The sequence below is a fragment of the Numida meleagris genome, chromosome 2, assembly GCF_002078875.1.
Source record: "Numida meleagris isolate 19003 breed g44 Domestic line chromosome 2, NumMel1.0, whole genome shotgun sequence".
Taxonomy (NCBI): domain Eukaryota; kingdom Metazoa; phylum Chordata; class Aves; order Galliformes; family Numididae; genus Numida; species Numida meleagris.
In genome coordinates, this window is record NC_034410.1 from 127,194,725 (window position 1) to 127,213,277 (window position 18,553).

At 40.8% G+C, this 18,553-nt stretch overlaps 1 protein-coding gene across 5 annotated transcripts in view; it reads right to left on the reverse strand.

The window, feature by feature from the left end:
- ANKRD46 (ankyrin repeat domain 46) overlaps positions 1 to 14,049 on the reverse strand; it is a 16,573-nt gene extending 2,524 nt beyond the window's left edge. Inside the window, exons 1-5 of one of the 5 annotated variants that reach the window (XM_021385998.1) lie at positions 13,904 to 14,049; positions 12,157 to 12,261; positions 8,337 to 8,437; positions 4,478 to 4,820; positions 2,996 to 3,154 (exon numbers count right to left, since the gene is read on the reverse strand). In XM_021385998.1, the coding sequence (XP_021241673.1) occupies positions 2,996 to 3,154; positions 4,478 to 4,788 (470 nt within the window). In that variant the 5' untranslated portion in view covers positions 4,789 to 4,820; positions 8,337 to 8,437; positions 12,157 to 12,261; positions 13,904 to 14,049. Of the gene's footprint in view, positions 1 to 2,995; positions 3,155 to 4,477; positions 4,821 to 8,336; positions 8,438 to 12,156; positions 12,262 to 13,574; positions 13,784 to 13,806 lie in introns of those variants that run through there. The other 4 variants (XM_021385999.1, XM_021386001.1, XM_021386003.1 and 1 more) reach the window with 4 other exon arrangements.

The window sequence follows — 18,553 nt, forward strand, 5'->3', positions numbered from 1 at the left end:
AAAAAAAAAAAACTCCCAACTTTCTGAACTTCAAGACAAGTCAGTACTGCTGTGTTTTCTGCCACATGATTCTCAGCAGTTGCTCTGATGTTTGTTTTAACATTCCACCCCCAATTCATCAAGCTCTCTTAAATTGTCAGACTACAAATTAGGGACTGCAACCCTCACTTTTAAATGAGAAAAATGAGAACGATGCAGTCATCTTGGCCACGAATCATCTTTAGAAAAGAACGTGGGTTGTTTCAAATACCACTTGGCTTCTTGTATCGTCTCCGTGTTGCTGGTTTCACAATTGGTGGAAACAGGAAACTGTTTCTCCGTTGCTTTATGAGAAACTTCATGAAGAAGAGGAAAATTTTCTTATCAATTTATTTCACTTACGTATAATTTCAGTCGTCAGTACAGTCCTGCTGCTTCTTGCTTGAGTGAAATTACACACACAAGTGTTTAGAGAATCATGCTTTGACAAGCACAGAAAGCAAACGCAGACTGACTGCATACACAGTGAAGTCAAAGCAGAGGGCAAGCGGAAAAGAAAAACACTTTTTTCTCTCCTCCAATTGCTTTCACTTACCATATTCCTACATATCTCTTACATCGATAATAACTGAAAACCTTACAGGGAAAAGTAATTTCCAAATCAAAACTAATTGTACAAACGCTATTGTTCACCAGCTGTGCTACTGGAGATTAAGGTCTCACTTCCAAATTGCTCTTCCAAGATTACACCATGGAAAAATTTCACACTATTTATATGGTTTTTTTTCTTCTTAGGAAGTACAGCCACAGAAGAATAATTAACCTCGACTCCCATAGCTTACTAAAGCATTGCAGCATGATGTGCAGAAAATTTCAGAAACTGCGTATTAAGCAGCTTGCCTTTTTTGCTTCTAAAATATTTAGTTTGCCGTAAAGCTATTTCAGCTTGCCCATAGCTACAGGATTTAGTCATCTTCCTTGCTTATGATTTCCCGAGCAAAACAGAGACTTTATTAGAAGACAGACACTGCCATAAGACAGAACTACTTACTCACTAAGTACTAACTCGTTAATACGTAACAACAGAGAGAGGTTAAATAAAGGTGCAGCGTGATTCAAATGAAAAGATCCCACGCTTGCTCATTAATAGAAAAGGGGACATAGCAAACATTTTTGATATTTTATATAGCAACCCAATGAAAAGTAATGGTATTCGAGACATTTTTTTCTTACGACAAATTAAATCTGCTTAAGAAATAGTATTGCAGCAAAGCATCCTACAGAAGGGTCTGTGCCACACAGCCCAGGTGGATGTTCTTTCCTGTTTCAGCATAATACAGAAGTTCACCTCTGGATGTACCTGTGGGCATGACCGCTGGGCAGCGCGGAGGGACGTGTCACCTGTGCTGACAGACAGAGGTGAGCTCTGCCTCCTGACAGCACGGGGTGGAGGGGCAAAGCAAGAGAGAAGAAATTTGATCTGGGAACTAAGTTTTGGCCTCAGCTTCCAGACCAGCAGCAACCATTTGTAAAGCAAATGGAGAAATCTTATATCAGAGACTGTTGATCAAAAGGGAAGCTCGTGGTTTTCAGAAAAAGTAACCATTATTTTTCAATAGGTTCGTGGATAATGTAAAGAGGAGGGAACGAGGAGGACAGAATTCATTCATCTGAGCAAAATTCATCTAAATTGTGGAAAAAAATACAAAGAGGGAGGAGTGAAACCGTGGCAGCCTGAAAAGCCAACTGTTACAAAGACATTATTTATTTACAAAGCAAACAGCATACAAGCTCACTTGCTTTTACTGCTGCAGGCATCTGTTATTTGTTATTCTAAATATAATGTATTTCAGACATGTTAAATACGTTCACAAACAAGCTGGGTAACGCACTGTTTATATGTCTGTGCCTCTCCCCAAGGAGAACTGCTGACTTCCTTGCCAAACCAAACAATGTAACATTTATGAAGGTCAAATAACAGAAAGGAAGCTATGCACATTAAAGAGACACCATCAAATCAAAAATCATAATTTAGATGCGACTGAGCTTTTGCCACATAAAGTCAGATAGAAACAACATGTGGACTGAACAACTTTCAGTCAAATTTACTAAGTCAGAAAGATAACGGGCAGAAAATCCAATATTTTATACCAAAGCAATTTTGACAGCAATATTCAATTTTGTATTTCAGGGCTTAAAAAGTTTCTCTGATCAGTGGGGTCCAACTTCCTTCCCCTTGTCGAGTTTTTTTTCCTACGGCATCCTAATTATCCCCTGAGCTGCCTGCGCCTCACTTCTTAGTATCAGTAAGATCCTTCTTCCTGTGTCAGAATCATTTGTGAAAGTTTTAAGTATGCCCAGTTCCAGAACTAGACCTTTAGGAACTCACTGGTGTCTTCCCTCTCACCCAGTCCTTTCCCTGAAATTGTTAGCTGTTCTCCTGAAATCACCTGCTCTCTTGTAACCGCCTCTTTGTCCACCACAGAACTCATTTTGATCTCCATCTTTTCCAGGACTACTACCAATAGAAATTTCATAAATAGCACCGTATCCAAGCCTTTATTCAGACAGATGAAAAGCCTGCTACCTTTTGCTTGTATAGACAATCCATCTTACTGAAAGTGTGGTAGGTCAGTGTGCGCTACCGGCATTTCACACTTCACCCCATATTCTCTTTGGCTTCACGATAAATGGTACGACGTTTATTCTTTGAGATTACAACAGAAAATGAGCTATTTAAATTAAAAAAAAATAGTAACTTTAAAATGAGAATCTCTATTAGAGAAAGTTCTTTCTTTTCCATACATTTGATCTATCGAGAGATTTTTCCAAATTCTAAAATTTAACTTCTATTTGGTTGGACAGTACCGGGCCAAACCTGATATTTTCCGTTTTGAGGAACAAAGAAGCAAGTCAGTTCATACAAATCTAAAAGCAATGAACAGGTACTAATAAAGACGTATTTTAAATATACATAATTATTTTTCCCAGCATCTCTTTTTTGTTTTGTGAATACCTTTCGCTTTCAGCAGTCTGCATTGTTTCCAGCTTTGAGTGGGCTCCTCTGTTAAATCCTTTCACCTCTTGCTCCTCTAAAGATTCCAGCAGTCTGATCACATCTTTATTCACACCCCTTCGTTTTGCAAGAACAAGTGGTGTTGCACCTTGGTGATTGCTAAAGTAATGCCACAAAAGGGAATGAGAAGAAAAGAAACTCTTAAAGTAGAAATTGAGTACAAGACAATTTAGCGTAACACACAGTGTAAAATTTAGCACTCAGAACTATTTTGTCATTCAAGACTGTAAGCAATTCCTGTCTATAAAAGTGATACCAGGATTGACTACAGAAAAACACCAGTGCATGTAGGTTTGAAAAAGCCCAACTCCTTTTCCTACAAATAAAAACAAAATTCCTAGTTTTCCAATTTAATTGGAATCTCTGGGTGTTATAACAGAAGAGGGTAGATTTATGGCAATGTTTAAGGGTAAGCTTGAGTTCAAGAAGAAATTATGCAATCTGCTTCTTCATAGTTCCCTTTTCCATGTGGGTATGAGGACTTCAGGCAAAAATGAAATAAAATACAGATGGTTCCTCTGCTACTTTTAAAATAATACCGAATAGGACCGGAGCTGCCTTCAGATTAGGGATTTTCACCAGAGTTGCTCGAAGTAAGATAAAGAAAACACAATCCATGAAGAATCTGGTCTGCCAGTAACTCGTTTTGCTGAGATGAAAGCACCAATGGGGGACAAGTGAAATGGGGACAGATTAAAAAAAAAAACAATAACATTCTGAAGTTTCACATTTTTTTGCATGCATTGTGACTGTGCAGAAAGTTCCACAAACAAAATAAGTCAGTTACTGATGAAACAGCTAGTTATTTGTAGCTTGGGAGCTTGCATCTGAGCACTGGCATCAGACAGCTGCTGGAATCCAGAAGGAAAGAATATACAACATTTAAAAGGAGGAGTGAGTCACAGACTTTGAGGGAGTGGGAAAACACTGAAAAGAAGCATTGTCACCAAAGGAGTATGGGAATGAACTGACACACACACACACACTGTATTTTCTTTGTCTTATACAGCGCAACAATTAAAACAAAAGCACTGTGGTGGAGAAAATCCTTTTAAAGTAGTCAACGTGATTTTCCTTTTTGGTGCCAACCACCCACACCTAGCTGTCTGGCCAAACCAGGATAGCAGTGTCATCGCAGAGGCAGAATTACATACAGCAGCCCACACCAGCAGCTGCTATTTTTGTTTGCTTTGCTTGTTGTGCTTGATCAGCAGAAGTGGCCTCTTATTGTTTTCCTGCCTTTTTATTTTCTGCTTTTATTAAGTGATATCGTACGAAGCTGAACTGCACCAAATACAGTACTTCAGCAACAGCAGATTTGTATACAATGATCTAGAGATGAACACTAACATATTATAAAACACGAGTTGTTACCAAAAAAAAAAGAAAGAAAGAAGAAAAGCAACAGAAAAAGCAACTTACCAAATATCAATTTTAAGTCCATTAGAAACTAGGAACTGGATGGTATCCACATGCCCACACAGGTGAAGGGCTGTATTACCTTGATAATCAGTGGCTAGTAGGTCAGCACCAAATTTGTGCAAGAGTTGACAGATGTCTACATTTCCTCTGGCCGCAGCAAGATGAAGGCCGGTTCGGCCCCGGCTGTCACGAATGTTTGGGTCAAAACCACTCTCTAACAGGCGTTTGGAATAGTTAAAATCTCCATCAATGCAAGCCTGCAGCAGGGGCACGTTTGTCTGGGAAGAGTCATTTACAAAAACGTAGGACATGGTTCTGACTGTCTCTGGAGCAGATGACAAACCTGCAAGAAAAAGTGGGAAAAGCGTCACTGAAGGCAGGCAAATAAATACAGTGCAGACATCTGTCAGACCAGGCTGGTTCTCAAACCAAAACACAAAAGGAGGAGCTCTATTTACTCTTATTCATATCTCTGGGAACTGTAGCACAGCCTTGTCATTACAGAGAACTAATAAAATCAATGCCACAAATACATGACAGGTGAGTACCTCTCCCCTACGAAAAGATCACACGTGGTAGAGTTGATACTGAAGTCTAACGCACCATAGGTCAAGACTGAAAAAAGGGAGAAGTACTCTTCATAAACTCGGAGACTACAAACAATTCAATTAACAGATGCAGTGACAATTCTTACCAACTATACATAAGCAGAGCCTCTCTAAGGGTGCTTCCACCATCTCCATTTGAACTTTGATGTACAATCAGTTGCAGAAAAAGCCTGACTACTACAAATACTAATCCCTTCATTCTGCAAGAAACAGGGTTTTCAACACTTTGCAGCAAACCATTTTTATAGTGCCATAGATACACAAAGTACTGAGCAAAGAAAGTGAAAATTGAAAATAGGTACGAGGACAATAATCAAATGGAGTGGAGCTATTGAGTGTTCAGCCAGAAGTGCGCTATGGAGAAGCACAAATCCAGTTTCTTTGGATTCATATCAGATGAAGGATTAATTCCTTTGCTGTATCAGGAAGATGTGTATCATTTCACCAGGGATTGATACTTCATGAAGCATGACTGAAATTTAGCAGAAGAGTATTTTAAGGATAATTCAAATAATGAGGGTATGATGACACCGTAGACTTATGGAACGCAGAGAAGATTACTTGAAAACAAGGAATACAAAAGAAGGACTATGCAAGAGGATGATAACACTGTGCACGAGGCAACAGTAAGAAAAAATGAAAACATCTAGGGAAGTGGACAGCAAAGTTCTTCATTGCCTCAGAAAGAAGGCAAAAAAATACCACAGAAATCAGTAAAATCCTTATTAGACTCCATATAGCCACAACACAGTTCAAGTGGCAGGAAGAAAAAGAAATGTAAGCAGATGAAGTTTGAATGGAAACTGACATCTCACGTGAAATAGCATCTCTCTCTTGATCAAGGTTTGTATCTTTTATTAAGGCTGTAGCAGTGTCCTGATTAACTCTACGAACCTCTTGTACGACTGCTATATGCAGATTTAAATTTTCTCATCTATACAAGGTATTCGTCTACACTAGTGCACCCATTCAGCTACGAGAATGGAAACGTGGCCAGCAGCCAAAGAATTCAATTTTAAACTCTCACGAAAATGAGAGAATTATTCAGTCTGTATTTTACAGCTTTTCCCCCATATTTTTGAACACGCTCAAGATCAAAGCACCTACGGGGCCATATCTAACATTTATGCACTGGTTTGATTAACAGTTTTGGGACTGTTGAGGTTAATAAGATTAAACTTCTCTCCTTTGCACTTCCGATTTGGACAAACTCTGCTACATGTATCAACACCGCCCAGTTTCCTTGTGCAGGAATGCACAACTTTCCTATCTTGGCCGCAAAGTGAAAGCGATGGGAATAACTGCTGTGCGCTGCTATCTGTATAAGGAATGATTTGAGGCAGAGTACTTCCCGTGGGGCTGCAAGTATGTTTTGAAGCATGTGATGGTATATCACTGACTCGAGCACACTTTCCCACAATCACTTCCAATAGCAAAAAGCAAGTTCACTGATCCAGCATAAAACATTTCATGCAAGGCTAGCATCACTTAGGGCACTAACGGACTTCTTAAAACCCTCCTCAGAAAGTAAGGACATCGTGCTTGGATTTTCGATGGGTCTGTTACAAAACCTAGATGGGTGCAAAGTCAGCATTGCCAGCTGACAGCAACTTCAATTTTCTTGCCCATCTCTCACCTAAATCTTAAATGAGATGAGAATGCTTCAACTCTGCAAGCCCAATCCCTGCTCAGAAAAACATCAGGCCCAATTTCTTTATGTTGTGGCTGACACCTTTACTTTCTGCACTAAATCTTCCCTAATGCAAGATCATAAATAACGTAGCAACCTCAAATTATCAGCGTGTTAACAGCATATCAACAGCACAAAACTCTACTTGTACTTCATAAAAAGATTGTGGCTTGCTTGTAATGTAGCATTTGAGTGCTTAAACCTCTTCAGTAAGAAAAGGCCTAACATAAATCAACAACAGAATACTGTACTGGAAGAAAGGTATGCCATTTGAGAAACAGTATGGCACGCTCTGCTAAATGTAAGCTTATGTTAATATTTTCATACCAGATGTGTGGGTCTGGTAAAGCCCTGCAAAATTTCCTGTCACTTCACACACAACGCTGATTAAACATCAGCTAATAATGCCAGAAATACCCTCACCACTTCTCAGGAAAGGAAGCACAAGGATTCACAGGCACCAGAAAGCGTAACTGAAAATATTTCTGATTCAGATTGTATTATCTCTACAATATTTAAGAACTGATCACTGAAGAGCAGAAGACTCAAGTGAAATCTTAGAATTTCACAGACAGAAAGAATAGTAGTAGAAAAAAAATCCTCCTTTCTAATGCTTGAAGACTGCAGACTAAACAAATGCATTTTCCCATTCAGGAAAAAAAAAATGCCCCATCTGGTTTGATCTAACTTTGTAATTAAAAAAGACTTTTCTACAAACTCAATTTGATTTTACGTATGGCAACCTAATATATGCCAGATAGGAGCTGAGCACAAAGCTGAACCGTATCATCTTCAAAATGCCAGTCCCCAAATAGATAGATTCTCGCCTTGACTGGAATCTGATTTTGCAAAACTTCCTAACAAAACTCAGAAAAAAAATTCTACAAGTCAACATAATTAGGAATTTTTGAATAGACAAACTAGTTGCATTTAAATCTGTAGAATGTATCAAAGAGATCGTTATTGCTGTGAAGATCCAATTAAGTGGATTTAGAAAAAAAAACAAAGCGTGAGCTATTCTCTTTAAATTGCTTCTGAAGGTGAATCAGAAAACAAGGCTGAATCTACACGGAAGCTGGCACATCTCCCCTTACACACTCACGTCACAAAGGGACTTACATGAGTTAGCAATGAGACACGGAAGTGTTGCAAAACGACGGTTCTGAATATCCCTACACATCACCACTGCCAGAGTTCAATTAATTTGGTTCAGTAAATGACTGCTTCTAAAAATGCATCACTATCTCCTGAAAATGTAGCTTTTATATTACCCTTCCAGAAAAAGAAAAAAGGTTCGGTGTGAAAAACTTGGTCCTGCGATAAGAAGTTAGCCCTGAGGAAAAAAAGTAAATTCAAAGGCATCCTCTCAAGCAAGAAGAACTCTCTCAGAAAGGTATAATATAAGAATACATTTTCCCTAAGTTTATACAGCATCGATACTGTCCGAGCACAGCATACTTTTAGTAATAATTCCTAAAATTCCGCTGTGAGCCGCTTCTTCAACGACACACGTGGCTCAGCACAGGGTGAGGACTCCTCTGTTTCCCAAAGGAACGCTTACACTTAGCGATGAGGTCACAACACTTTACTTGCACTTGCTAGAAGTCAGTAGTCTGCCACTGCACCGCGTACAGCCGTAACCGCAGCGTCACACACGCCAACCTGTGGAAGCAGAAGCCAGGGGTTAACCTGAGCAATTCAAAAGCCAGAGCAAGATGCAAGCCCTCTTGCTGCTGCAACTACTCAACCTGCACTAACTGTGGATGGTTCTATTTCACGCTATGTGTATGGTTTGGCCTCGGCCTTCTCATTAGGTTCAACAGTCACCGAACAGTGCCAGAAAAAGGAGCTACATTGTTTGAGACGGCCTCTCCACGACAAAAATATGAATGGACTTGACGAGCTGTAATTAATCACCCAGCCCCTGTTACACTACTCACCAGTTCTGCAAAACAACACTACGTCCCAGAACATTCAGAAAACCTGAAGCAATCATCACTTCAGAACAATGGCACAGTGTCAAATGGCACAACAGCTGACGTTCCTCAGTGTTAAGACAAACACACCTAGAATCTAGGTGTCAGTAAGGTGACCACCAGAGAAACTGCCGCTGACAGTACATGGAAATTAACAGCAAGGACAAATAACATCTCCTCCACCCTGCCTCAGCAAACACATATCACGTCTCACATTACATGACATTTGCCAACTTGCTCATGGCAGACAGCTTCCTCTTCCTGCAGGATCTTTTTAGAGGACTTCAGCGGCAGTGGCTTGCTGAGCCCTTCCTCTCCAGCTTTCGAATGAATGAAAAACATTCCAGCTTGAGTGTTTTGCTTCAGCTGAAAGTCCAGCTGCTGTCTTTGTTTAGGAAAGACCACCACCACTATCTACAACAATTTCCACTGAGTGCACTGCACCTCCTACTAAAAACGCTTAGCTCTTCAGTCCAAGTGGATGAGAGTTTTATTTCTCCACTGATACGGATCTGCTGCAAAAAGCAGCATACTTGATTCAGCACAGCATTACGCCTGCTTTACGCATAGCAGCATTTTGTGTGCTGCATGCACATGGTGCCCTGCACACAGCCTACAGAGCACTTTAGGAAAAGGATTATTATTGCACTTTTTTTTTAATGGATTAGTAGATAATGGCAATAGAGAGAGCTTTGCTCATTGTTGTATGTCACCGCTGAAAGATTAAAAATAAACAAGACCTAAAATGTCAATCCAGGGCTGTAAAATGCTTCCCTGGATGATACAGTGCATTTGCTGCGCATTTATCTATACAAAATAAGGGAACGACCGGAAAGAGATCATTGTTTTTCAATACCTTTGTTGACAAGCAGATTCACAGACATTTTATCCTTTCTAGACTTAAGTGGTAATTCAGTTTAAGTGGTAATTCAGTGGCATTACATGTTTCAGTGCACTTCTACCAAACATGCATCTAGGTATTTCAGAACCTTGCTCAGTTTGTCTTCTGCAATGGAACTATTCAGGTAGAAAAGCAATCTGCAGTAGTCAGAAACAGATGGTCCATAACTTTAAGCCCCACAACTGGCTCACGTGAACCAGTAAAGTAACTTCAGTAGTTCCTTGATCACTGATATTAGTTTGGATGCACTTGCTTATATAGAAAGCTATTAACTATGACCAATGTGAGTGATTTGCCAGCTTCTTCACAAATCTTTATTCATTTCTTCTTTGGTTCTGCTGGGAAAGTGCTATGGGCTAATGTACATTGATCAAGAAAACCCAAAAGTTCGTTACAGGTCGGCTTTCTGTTTGCTTTTTAAACAAACCAGAGAATCAGTTCCACTCCTACAGAAGGGCCCGTGTTTAAATTTGCTGCAGATCTTGCAGCAGTCTTCCGGAACAGAAGACAACTCTAACTAAGCAACAAGACACCATTCAGTGGGCTAGCTGTGAAGGGCAGGGGGACGGGCATCATTTGTATCTAGAAGAATGCTGCCACCACGTGGACTGATCGAAGTGAGCGCTGTGATGGATAACTCAAGACCCACACAGACTGGTTTTTCTAGATTTTATGGTGTTTTCTTATTTCCTCAGAAGAAAATCACAGAAATCACAGGCTGGTAAGCCAAGCAACGACATCAGCTGCGGAACTCTTGCGATGACTCTGGATACAGACATTTGTGCTCTGAATTTTCTTTTTCCACACAGGAAATCAGTTTACCAAAGCTGCATGGATAAATGATATATTTACTGCTTCCAAAGATTCGAAATCCCTATCAAGACATCATGATTTTAAATACTTAACTGAGCCATGCTGGACCATGTTATATGTTATGGTAAGACGGAACGGTAACACTATTCAGGCTGCATTTCTAATGAATACCTGCTGATGCTATTTTTCAGAAATAATGAATTTCGGAATGCTTACAGTCCAAAATTTTCTCCATGTAGACAAACCTGCAGTACCAGTGTCTGCACAGCTTTGTGCTCGAAGGGACTGGGGGCGGGCAGAACAGCAGGCTCCAAGCTCAAGGGTAACTGGCAAGCCTGGGGAGCAGCAGGGAGGCCACCCTCCAGCTTCTGATCCGCACAGAGGCTGGAATCGACCAAGAATCTAACAAACAATGATTGGAAGGACGTGAAACGGCTTTGAAACTGTAACTACGAAACCTGGGAGAGAGACAGCTCAACTGCTGTTAATCAACTGCAGTTATATTCTGCTGAACCTAGAAACAAAAGACCGCTGGTACCGGTAAAACTTCTGCCTCAAGATAACTTAGCCCAAGATTTCATATGGGGCTTAGGATTCTTTTTACCCTATCTAAATCACTCTACATTATTCAGCTACACTGAACTTCCTGTGCCATTATATTACGTTTTGTTATCCAGTTCCCTTCCTCACTTTGGCAATTCATTTTTGCACTCTTTTTAATTTTTCAATTCAATTGTTTCTGCACGGAAGAAACTTTCATGCTGTGACTGGGATCCTCAAAAACCTCTAGCATGGAACTTTTATTTTTTAAAATGCTTCCTGAAAATCCAAGTAAGCCTTATAAATCAACTAAATCTACAATGCTACTTAGTAATCCTTAGTGGAAGCTGACAAGGCTTAAAAGATCACATACCTCTAAAAATGTACTCAGCTTCAGGCAGAACCACTCCCAAACAAATGCAGGCACAGAAAGCACAGGTGTACACCTCTCTGCACTTCTCTGGTGAAGATGAAAGGTCAAGTGTTCCGGACCATCCATGGCAAAACAATAAACTGGAAGCCCTTCCTGAAACGTGCAGCTGCCATTTCTCTATCCCCAACCCATTATGCTGATCTGATGCTATAAGAGGTCACGAGCACGCTGAACAATGTGCCACCTACACACACTAACAGAACTTTTAAGTTTATGTTACTGACGTAGCTGAGTTACATGGATGTGAAAAATTTGTCTAGTGGAAAAGCCGGTGTTTCTACACCTCTGTTCCACTTAGATTCAGGTTTTAGTTTATATCTCTACACTACTTTTCCAGTCAGCCTTCCCTTCCTGTACTTTACTGATAACCACAACAAACCTGAGTGTTTCAGTATCTGTGCTCTTCACTTATGCGACAGTGGCATCTCAATAAAAAATAAATAATTACCAACAACTGAAGTGCGGTGCAACAGATGCATGCACTCAAGGCAGGCCTGCCAGCCTGTCATCTACACTGACAGCGTGCTATGGATGGTCTCCAGAAAAAGCTGAACACATCAGGGATCTTGTATTTCATAACACACATACAAACAGATACCCTCTGAAATACATTATGCCCACACTGATTGGTGCACCTGGAAGCAGAGCGCAAGTGAGATGGTGACGGAGGCAACCACCAGACTCACTGAAAGAGAAAAGAACCCTCAAAATTCCTTACCTGAATCCTCAGCAGAGCCACTAGTGGTTCACTCCGTGGATGACTGAGTATCACAGGCCTGGGCTGCAGATGGGGACTTCAAGGCCACAGGTATTCAGAAATGAACTGCACAAGAACAGAAATTGGGACAGATGGATCATGAATGCAGACAACTTAGGGCGTCACTTGAGATCCCTCTCTCTTGCTGATAAGGAAGTTCTAAAATGGGATACCAAAACCTGCTGAGAAGAAACCTACCCCTAAGTGCAGATCTGAACTGGCATTTATAGCTCCCTCTTGCAGAAGCAAACTAGCATTCCTCTGAAAAGAAAGCAGCAGATGCATGTACCTCGCTTCAGTCAACTCATTTCAGTTTACTGTCTAATACCTTCTTTTCAACTCAAAAAGAAAACAATTAGCCAGTAATTTTCTGTCCGTCACCAATTCTACTAGGCAGAGCGCTAACATCACTATAAATATTTCTCTTTTAAAAAACACATTTAACAAGCTCTTGTTAATAAACTATTTTACAAACAGAACAAGAAAAGGAAAAAAGGCCTAAGTTCTACAGATAACACCAAGCTTAGTTCCCTGCTGCAGCAAGCAAAAGCAATTACTCTTACAAACAAGTCACTTTCCACTTCAAAACATATGTTGAGTTCTTGCTCCTCCTTGACCTTTGGGAAGGCTGCTTCTGGACATCAGTGCTCTGGAGGCTAGAAATATTATATTCACATGCTATTAACCTTAACATCCGTATTAAACTATTCGTGTATCAACAGCACCTTAAGCTGAATTTATTCCCTTCATAGCATTTAGCTCGATGTTTCAACAGGCAGCAGAAGAGGCCACTGCTCTACAACACTGAAGAGGTCAAATGTCAGCACAGACTCTTCACCTCCCCACTCGCCCGCACTCCTCTTGGTGCTTCTGTTCCCTTCCACCCACTCACTCGAGAATGGCTAACACAGTGACAAGCATTCCAGAGCTTTGTTCACAGGTAAAAGTAACTTCTTTTTCTGAATCACCATAGGCCTGCATTTGCTTTTTTTCACAATTAAATATCTTTAAACTACCTAATGCCGCTTTGCTACGTCAGCATCTTTATTAAGTAATTCACAAGTCCGTTTTCAAGACGGATCTTTAAATAACTCTTTTTACGTTCTCCCTTTATACCCAGGCTTGATGATTTTCCCTCAATCTGTCTCTAGTTACTTCCTTACTCTCCCTCATTCTGGTGCTATGCCTATTTTCTCAGCACAGGCACAGTTCTGCGCAGCAGCTGATCAAACACACTGCTGCTGTCTAGGAAAAAAAAAAAAGAACTACCTCATTTCCCTTTACAACAGTAATTCCTTCATCAAAGACACTTCATGGAGACAGCTAAAAAAACCCACTTCTGGCAGAAATATGCACTACCTTTGAGTAACCTCGTTTACCTCACGCCTTCTCCTTTCCCTCCCGCAGCCGCTGCCGGGCAGCACGGCGGGGTCGCTCCGCGGACTCCAGCCGGGGCCGCAGCACCTGCTCCCACCCGGCAGCGCCCACCTCAGCGCGCTGCGCTCCGCTTCGCTCCGTTCCCCCGCGGTACCGCAGCCGCCCTCAGAGCTGCCTGCGGCCTGCGGGCCGGCCGGCCGGCCGGCCTTCCCGCCTGGCTCTCGCGAGGCCTACCGCTCCCGCACCCCGCACACGGACACACCGACGACAGCCGCTCCTCCCTCAGCCCGACGGACGCGGCCCTCGCCTCCAGCGCGCAGCCCCGCGTTACCTGCCCGGCTCCGTCCGCTCCTCAGCGCGCACAGAGGAGCAGAGAGGTGGCGGAGATGCCGCGAGCTCCCCCTGGCGGGCGGAGGCCGCGCGGTGAAGTCCGCCAGGGCCGCGGCAGGAAATGGACTCGGGGGATGGATGGCGGCTCTGGGCCTGGCGGGGTGACCTGCGTGCTCACCTAAACAATACGTGTAACAAAATAGCTCCAGAGTGACGGCACCCATCTAACTGAAAGGTTCGCTGGAGTTGTAAAGTCTCTAAATAAAAAGCACTGCAAAGGCAAGGGATGACACCGAAGTCTTCGTATTATTAGTAAGCAGTATCTTTTAGTTCTATCCTCATGCTGCATGTATCTGCAGTTTACTGTTGGTCTGGGAGAATCTAGGGCACAGGCGTTTCTTGCAGGCCTCTTGCAGCACGATATCTTGATGTATAAATATAAAATAAATATCCTGAAGCACCCTGCTTAGAAGTGTCCATCACAAAGCTGTTCAAAGAATCCATTCAAAATTTGGTTTCAGTTCCCTAATACCTTATTTACCCCCTATCTTTCTTTTTCAAGGTTTCCAAAAGATGTAACAGCAAAATTGCCCAAATGCAGACATTCCATAGTGCATCCTATTTGCAAGGTCTGCCTGTTGCATACGAGTTGAATCATTTTTATCTTGATTCAACAGATTGTTCTTGGTTTTACTGCTAAATCCTATGGCTGCACTAGATTATCTGTTTGAACAAGAATTCACTGAATTTCTTATGAGTCAGCAGAAAATATTTGGCATGTTTTCACAGTCTTTGACAGCACTCAGTTAATTTCAGCCACCCCAGAAGAAAGACTTGTAAGAAGACTCTCAGGGATACTAATAGAAACATTACAAAGACCCTACTCAAACGTTTTTTTCCTTCAAATGAGAAGGTGCAAAGATACATTTTTCAAGCGGAGACAGAGGAATAGGAATGGGATGCCTTAAGGACCTTATTTGTGGATACTGAAGGCTACACCTAACCTAGAATATAATATCCAGCTGTAAGAGTAAAGAGCAATTCCGAGGTAAGGGGAAGAAAACCCACCACACACATTAGTTGGTTAGCTTATGAAAGAGTTGTTAGGCATCAGCTTTGTGCTGTTTACTGCACGTTTTCTAAATATGTATTAACATGTTCATTTTTTTCTGAGTATGGATTAAATTTTGGTTTTCTCTTTTGGAATTATTTCCTCCACCAATTATACTCTGTAAGAGAGGTATTTCTTTTATTTGCTTTACGTTATTCCCTTTTCATTTATGAATTAGAAAAATCAACCTTATCTTCGCTGCTTAGCTATTTAGGAATTATTAGCTATGAATACTGATTACAACCAATGCAACTTGGAATTACGTCTTTTACATGATAGGAATGTACATGTATAGATATGTAACAAACTTTGCAAACAGAAACTAGTCCCACACTAATGGAAAAAGTGAACAAACCTAATGCTGAATCCAAGCACAAGTTTGTGAACTACAACAGCTATGTGTGGATATACACACATGATCAGTCCATGTATTCTGGCTTCCTATAAACAAAGGTCTCATTCAGAAACATTTGCAAAAAGCAAGTAAAATGAAGGAAGTTGTCACTAAACCAAAACTAAAAGAAAATTTTTATTCAGATGTTTTTTGCCCTCCTCTTCCTCCAAAATTCAAATTTATCTCCTTTTCCTACCCAAAGACATTCCCATCAAACTCATTAGAATTCTCTCTGTCCGTTAGAAAAATATGGATAAATACCACTAGCAAGACACAGAATGTAGAGACAATTTCTAACTAACCTGTTTCTGTTGGATGCTGGATTTCTCATATTTTCTCAGATTCAGGCATCTCAGTCCCCTAAATAGATTCAGAAGTTTAACTTCCAATAAGCTTAAATGCTTCCCAAATACTCAAAATATGCTGAGCAAATCAGCATTTAGTTAAACTCAGTAAAAACAAAGTAAGAAATGAACTGATGTATTTATCCTTTTCTCATAATTTCGTTGGTATTTAAAGCTACTCAAGTACTATCAACAGCTGAACATCAAATGAATATTCACCTTCTTAATTAAAGATTTACTGAACTTCCATTACTAATAATGATAGAACAGAGAAAATCAATGCTTTTCCAAAAGTAGTTGTTCTTTTCTTCTATGTTGCTTATAGTTTGAAGGTTTGAAATAACATGGTGTTCATTGCCTTATTGCTCACTAATCAGCATGGTTCTAGAAGGTCACACAGTTTTTTTTCCTTCTCTCATACGTTTTCAGAGAGCAAACATTCAAAGCCTGCAGATGTCACAAACTTAAAGAAAGATCTTATTAATGCTAGAGACTAAAAAAATAGCAACTATCTATATGTATTTAGATACTTAGCCCAACAAATCCTACACAAAAGCCTACAGAAATATTTTAGCTACAAATCAGATTTATATTTTATTAGAACTTCTACTTAAAACCAAAACACATCTCTGCATGAATGTCAGATCTCAAGTTGGTTTAACATTACAGCAGATGGAGCAAGCAAGTGAAATGGTGAAGACCTGAAGTCCAGAGATGGATACATCAGGGCAGAGCACAACATAAAAAAATTATGCCCTAGATGGCCTTTATTATATGCAGCAAGAATGAAAGTCAAAGAATGCATAATATTATTAAAACTACGGTGTCAAACCACCTTTAACATTCAGAACAAATATTAATTTCAGTAGAACAGAACCAAGGTATACAGTCAAGTAATCCTGTACTGAAATGTGTGAACATACAAGAACCTTTTCCTCAACAGGACTTTACTCAGCACTTTGGAAAGAATTTGTCATGGTTTTATGATTTTCGGTTATTGGTACTCCACATCATAACATCATGTAGTGAATGTACCTGGTTCTCAGAAGAGAAGAACTACTACAGTCCCCACGGCACTTTGCTCCTCTGTTACCATTTTCCAGACGGAGGGAAAAGATAAAAGCTCACAGTATAAAAACTTGCAGATCACGAGACCTCGTCCCTTTTTTCCGCCGTCTCTCGTCTTGGCAGCACCTCGCTCTCCAGCCGTCTTATCGTCGGTAGTAGAGTAAGGCCTACCTTGATTTTGGGACATTCTCTCTCTCTGTATTGGATTTATCAGCTTAAATTGTAATTATATTGTATTATAGTGTATTGTTTTGCATTCCGATATTTTATTTAGTAAATTAGTTTGTTTCTCCTCAGATTGTTGCCGCTGTTCTTTGCTCTCAGGGCTATCTCCCTACGCTTTTCCCCTTTCCCCTTTTCCTGGGACATGGGCCCATGGGTCCCCTGTCCCCTTCGTCACGGAATCGGGCCTAACGCCTGTAAACCGTTGACAGAATTATAGCAGTAGGAGTTTTGTTTCCCTGAAATATAAATTCAGGCACCTAAACATACACGTGCTCTCCATTTCTGGGCCTCCTTTGGTTGCTTTCATCATGAACTCAGCTGTACATGCTCCTCCCATACAACATCAGGAGGAATGGCACCCGATAAAATCCTGTTTAAGGAATATTTATATGTTTTATAAGAAAACACTGTGATGTTACATTTGCACATCCTTTGTATGAATTATTAACCCTCTATTATTATTAACACTCTATTAACTACAATTTGGGTTAATATGGCACATTTGAACAGCAGGATTTCTTCTGGAAGATGAGAACCTTTGGCCTTAGGTATGCCTGGCCAGCTAATGATTCTGCAGGATACTTAGCATCCCAGGCTCTCTGCTGAGTGCTAATCACTTCTCTTGCCATGGAAAATAAAGAAACTCAAATACATTTCCTCAGGTAACCCTATCCTTAGGGTAACCTGCTAGAAAGCATAGCTGCTGCACTTGTGTGGAGATGGACTAATCATTTTTGAAGATTCTCTATGGCTATAAATTGCATTTTACTCTGATGCTTTCCTGAAAGTACGAAGAACTAACCTGCATTGTGTACAAAACTATCCACTTCCATGTGCCTGAATCATTGTAATAAAATCTGAACTCTGGAGTGTTGTCTTCACCATCCTTTGTAGCACCCTGAAAAAACACTGAACAGAAGAAACAGCATAAAGGTCTTCAACTAAATCAGAATTAGCCCATCAGGTTCATTTTGTACAGTATATAAGCTGAAGGTCTGTATCAGAAAAATTACCCTGGTGGAGAGAAGTAAATGAGAAGGAGGAAGGGGAAGACTTTGCAAGTGTAAAGTTGGTTAGAACAGTTGCTTTTGCCCAGTGATGTGGTTGATGCCCCATCCCTGGAGACTTTCAAGGCGAGGCTGGATCAGGCCCTGGGCAACCTGATCTAGCTGTGGTGTCCCTGTTCACTGCAGGGGAGTTGTACTAGATGGCCTTTAAAGGTCCCTTCCAACTCAAAAAAGGGACAAGTTATAAGCACCAAAAAAGCAGGTTTCTGTGTAGCATCAAGCCAAGTAACATTGCTCGCTGCCACAAAGAGGCATGGTTCTTCTGTTCCTCCACCTCTGCTCCCAACCACAGTCCTTGCTCTATACATTCATCTGATGCAGACAATTCAACTCTTTAAGCCTGCTTAAACCTATTAGCTTTTTTTCTTTTTCATTGTAGGGAGAAGTAGAACAGACCACAACCACAGCAATGAGCCATTGAAGTGGCTCAGTTAAACTAATG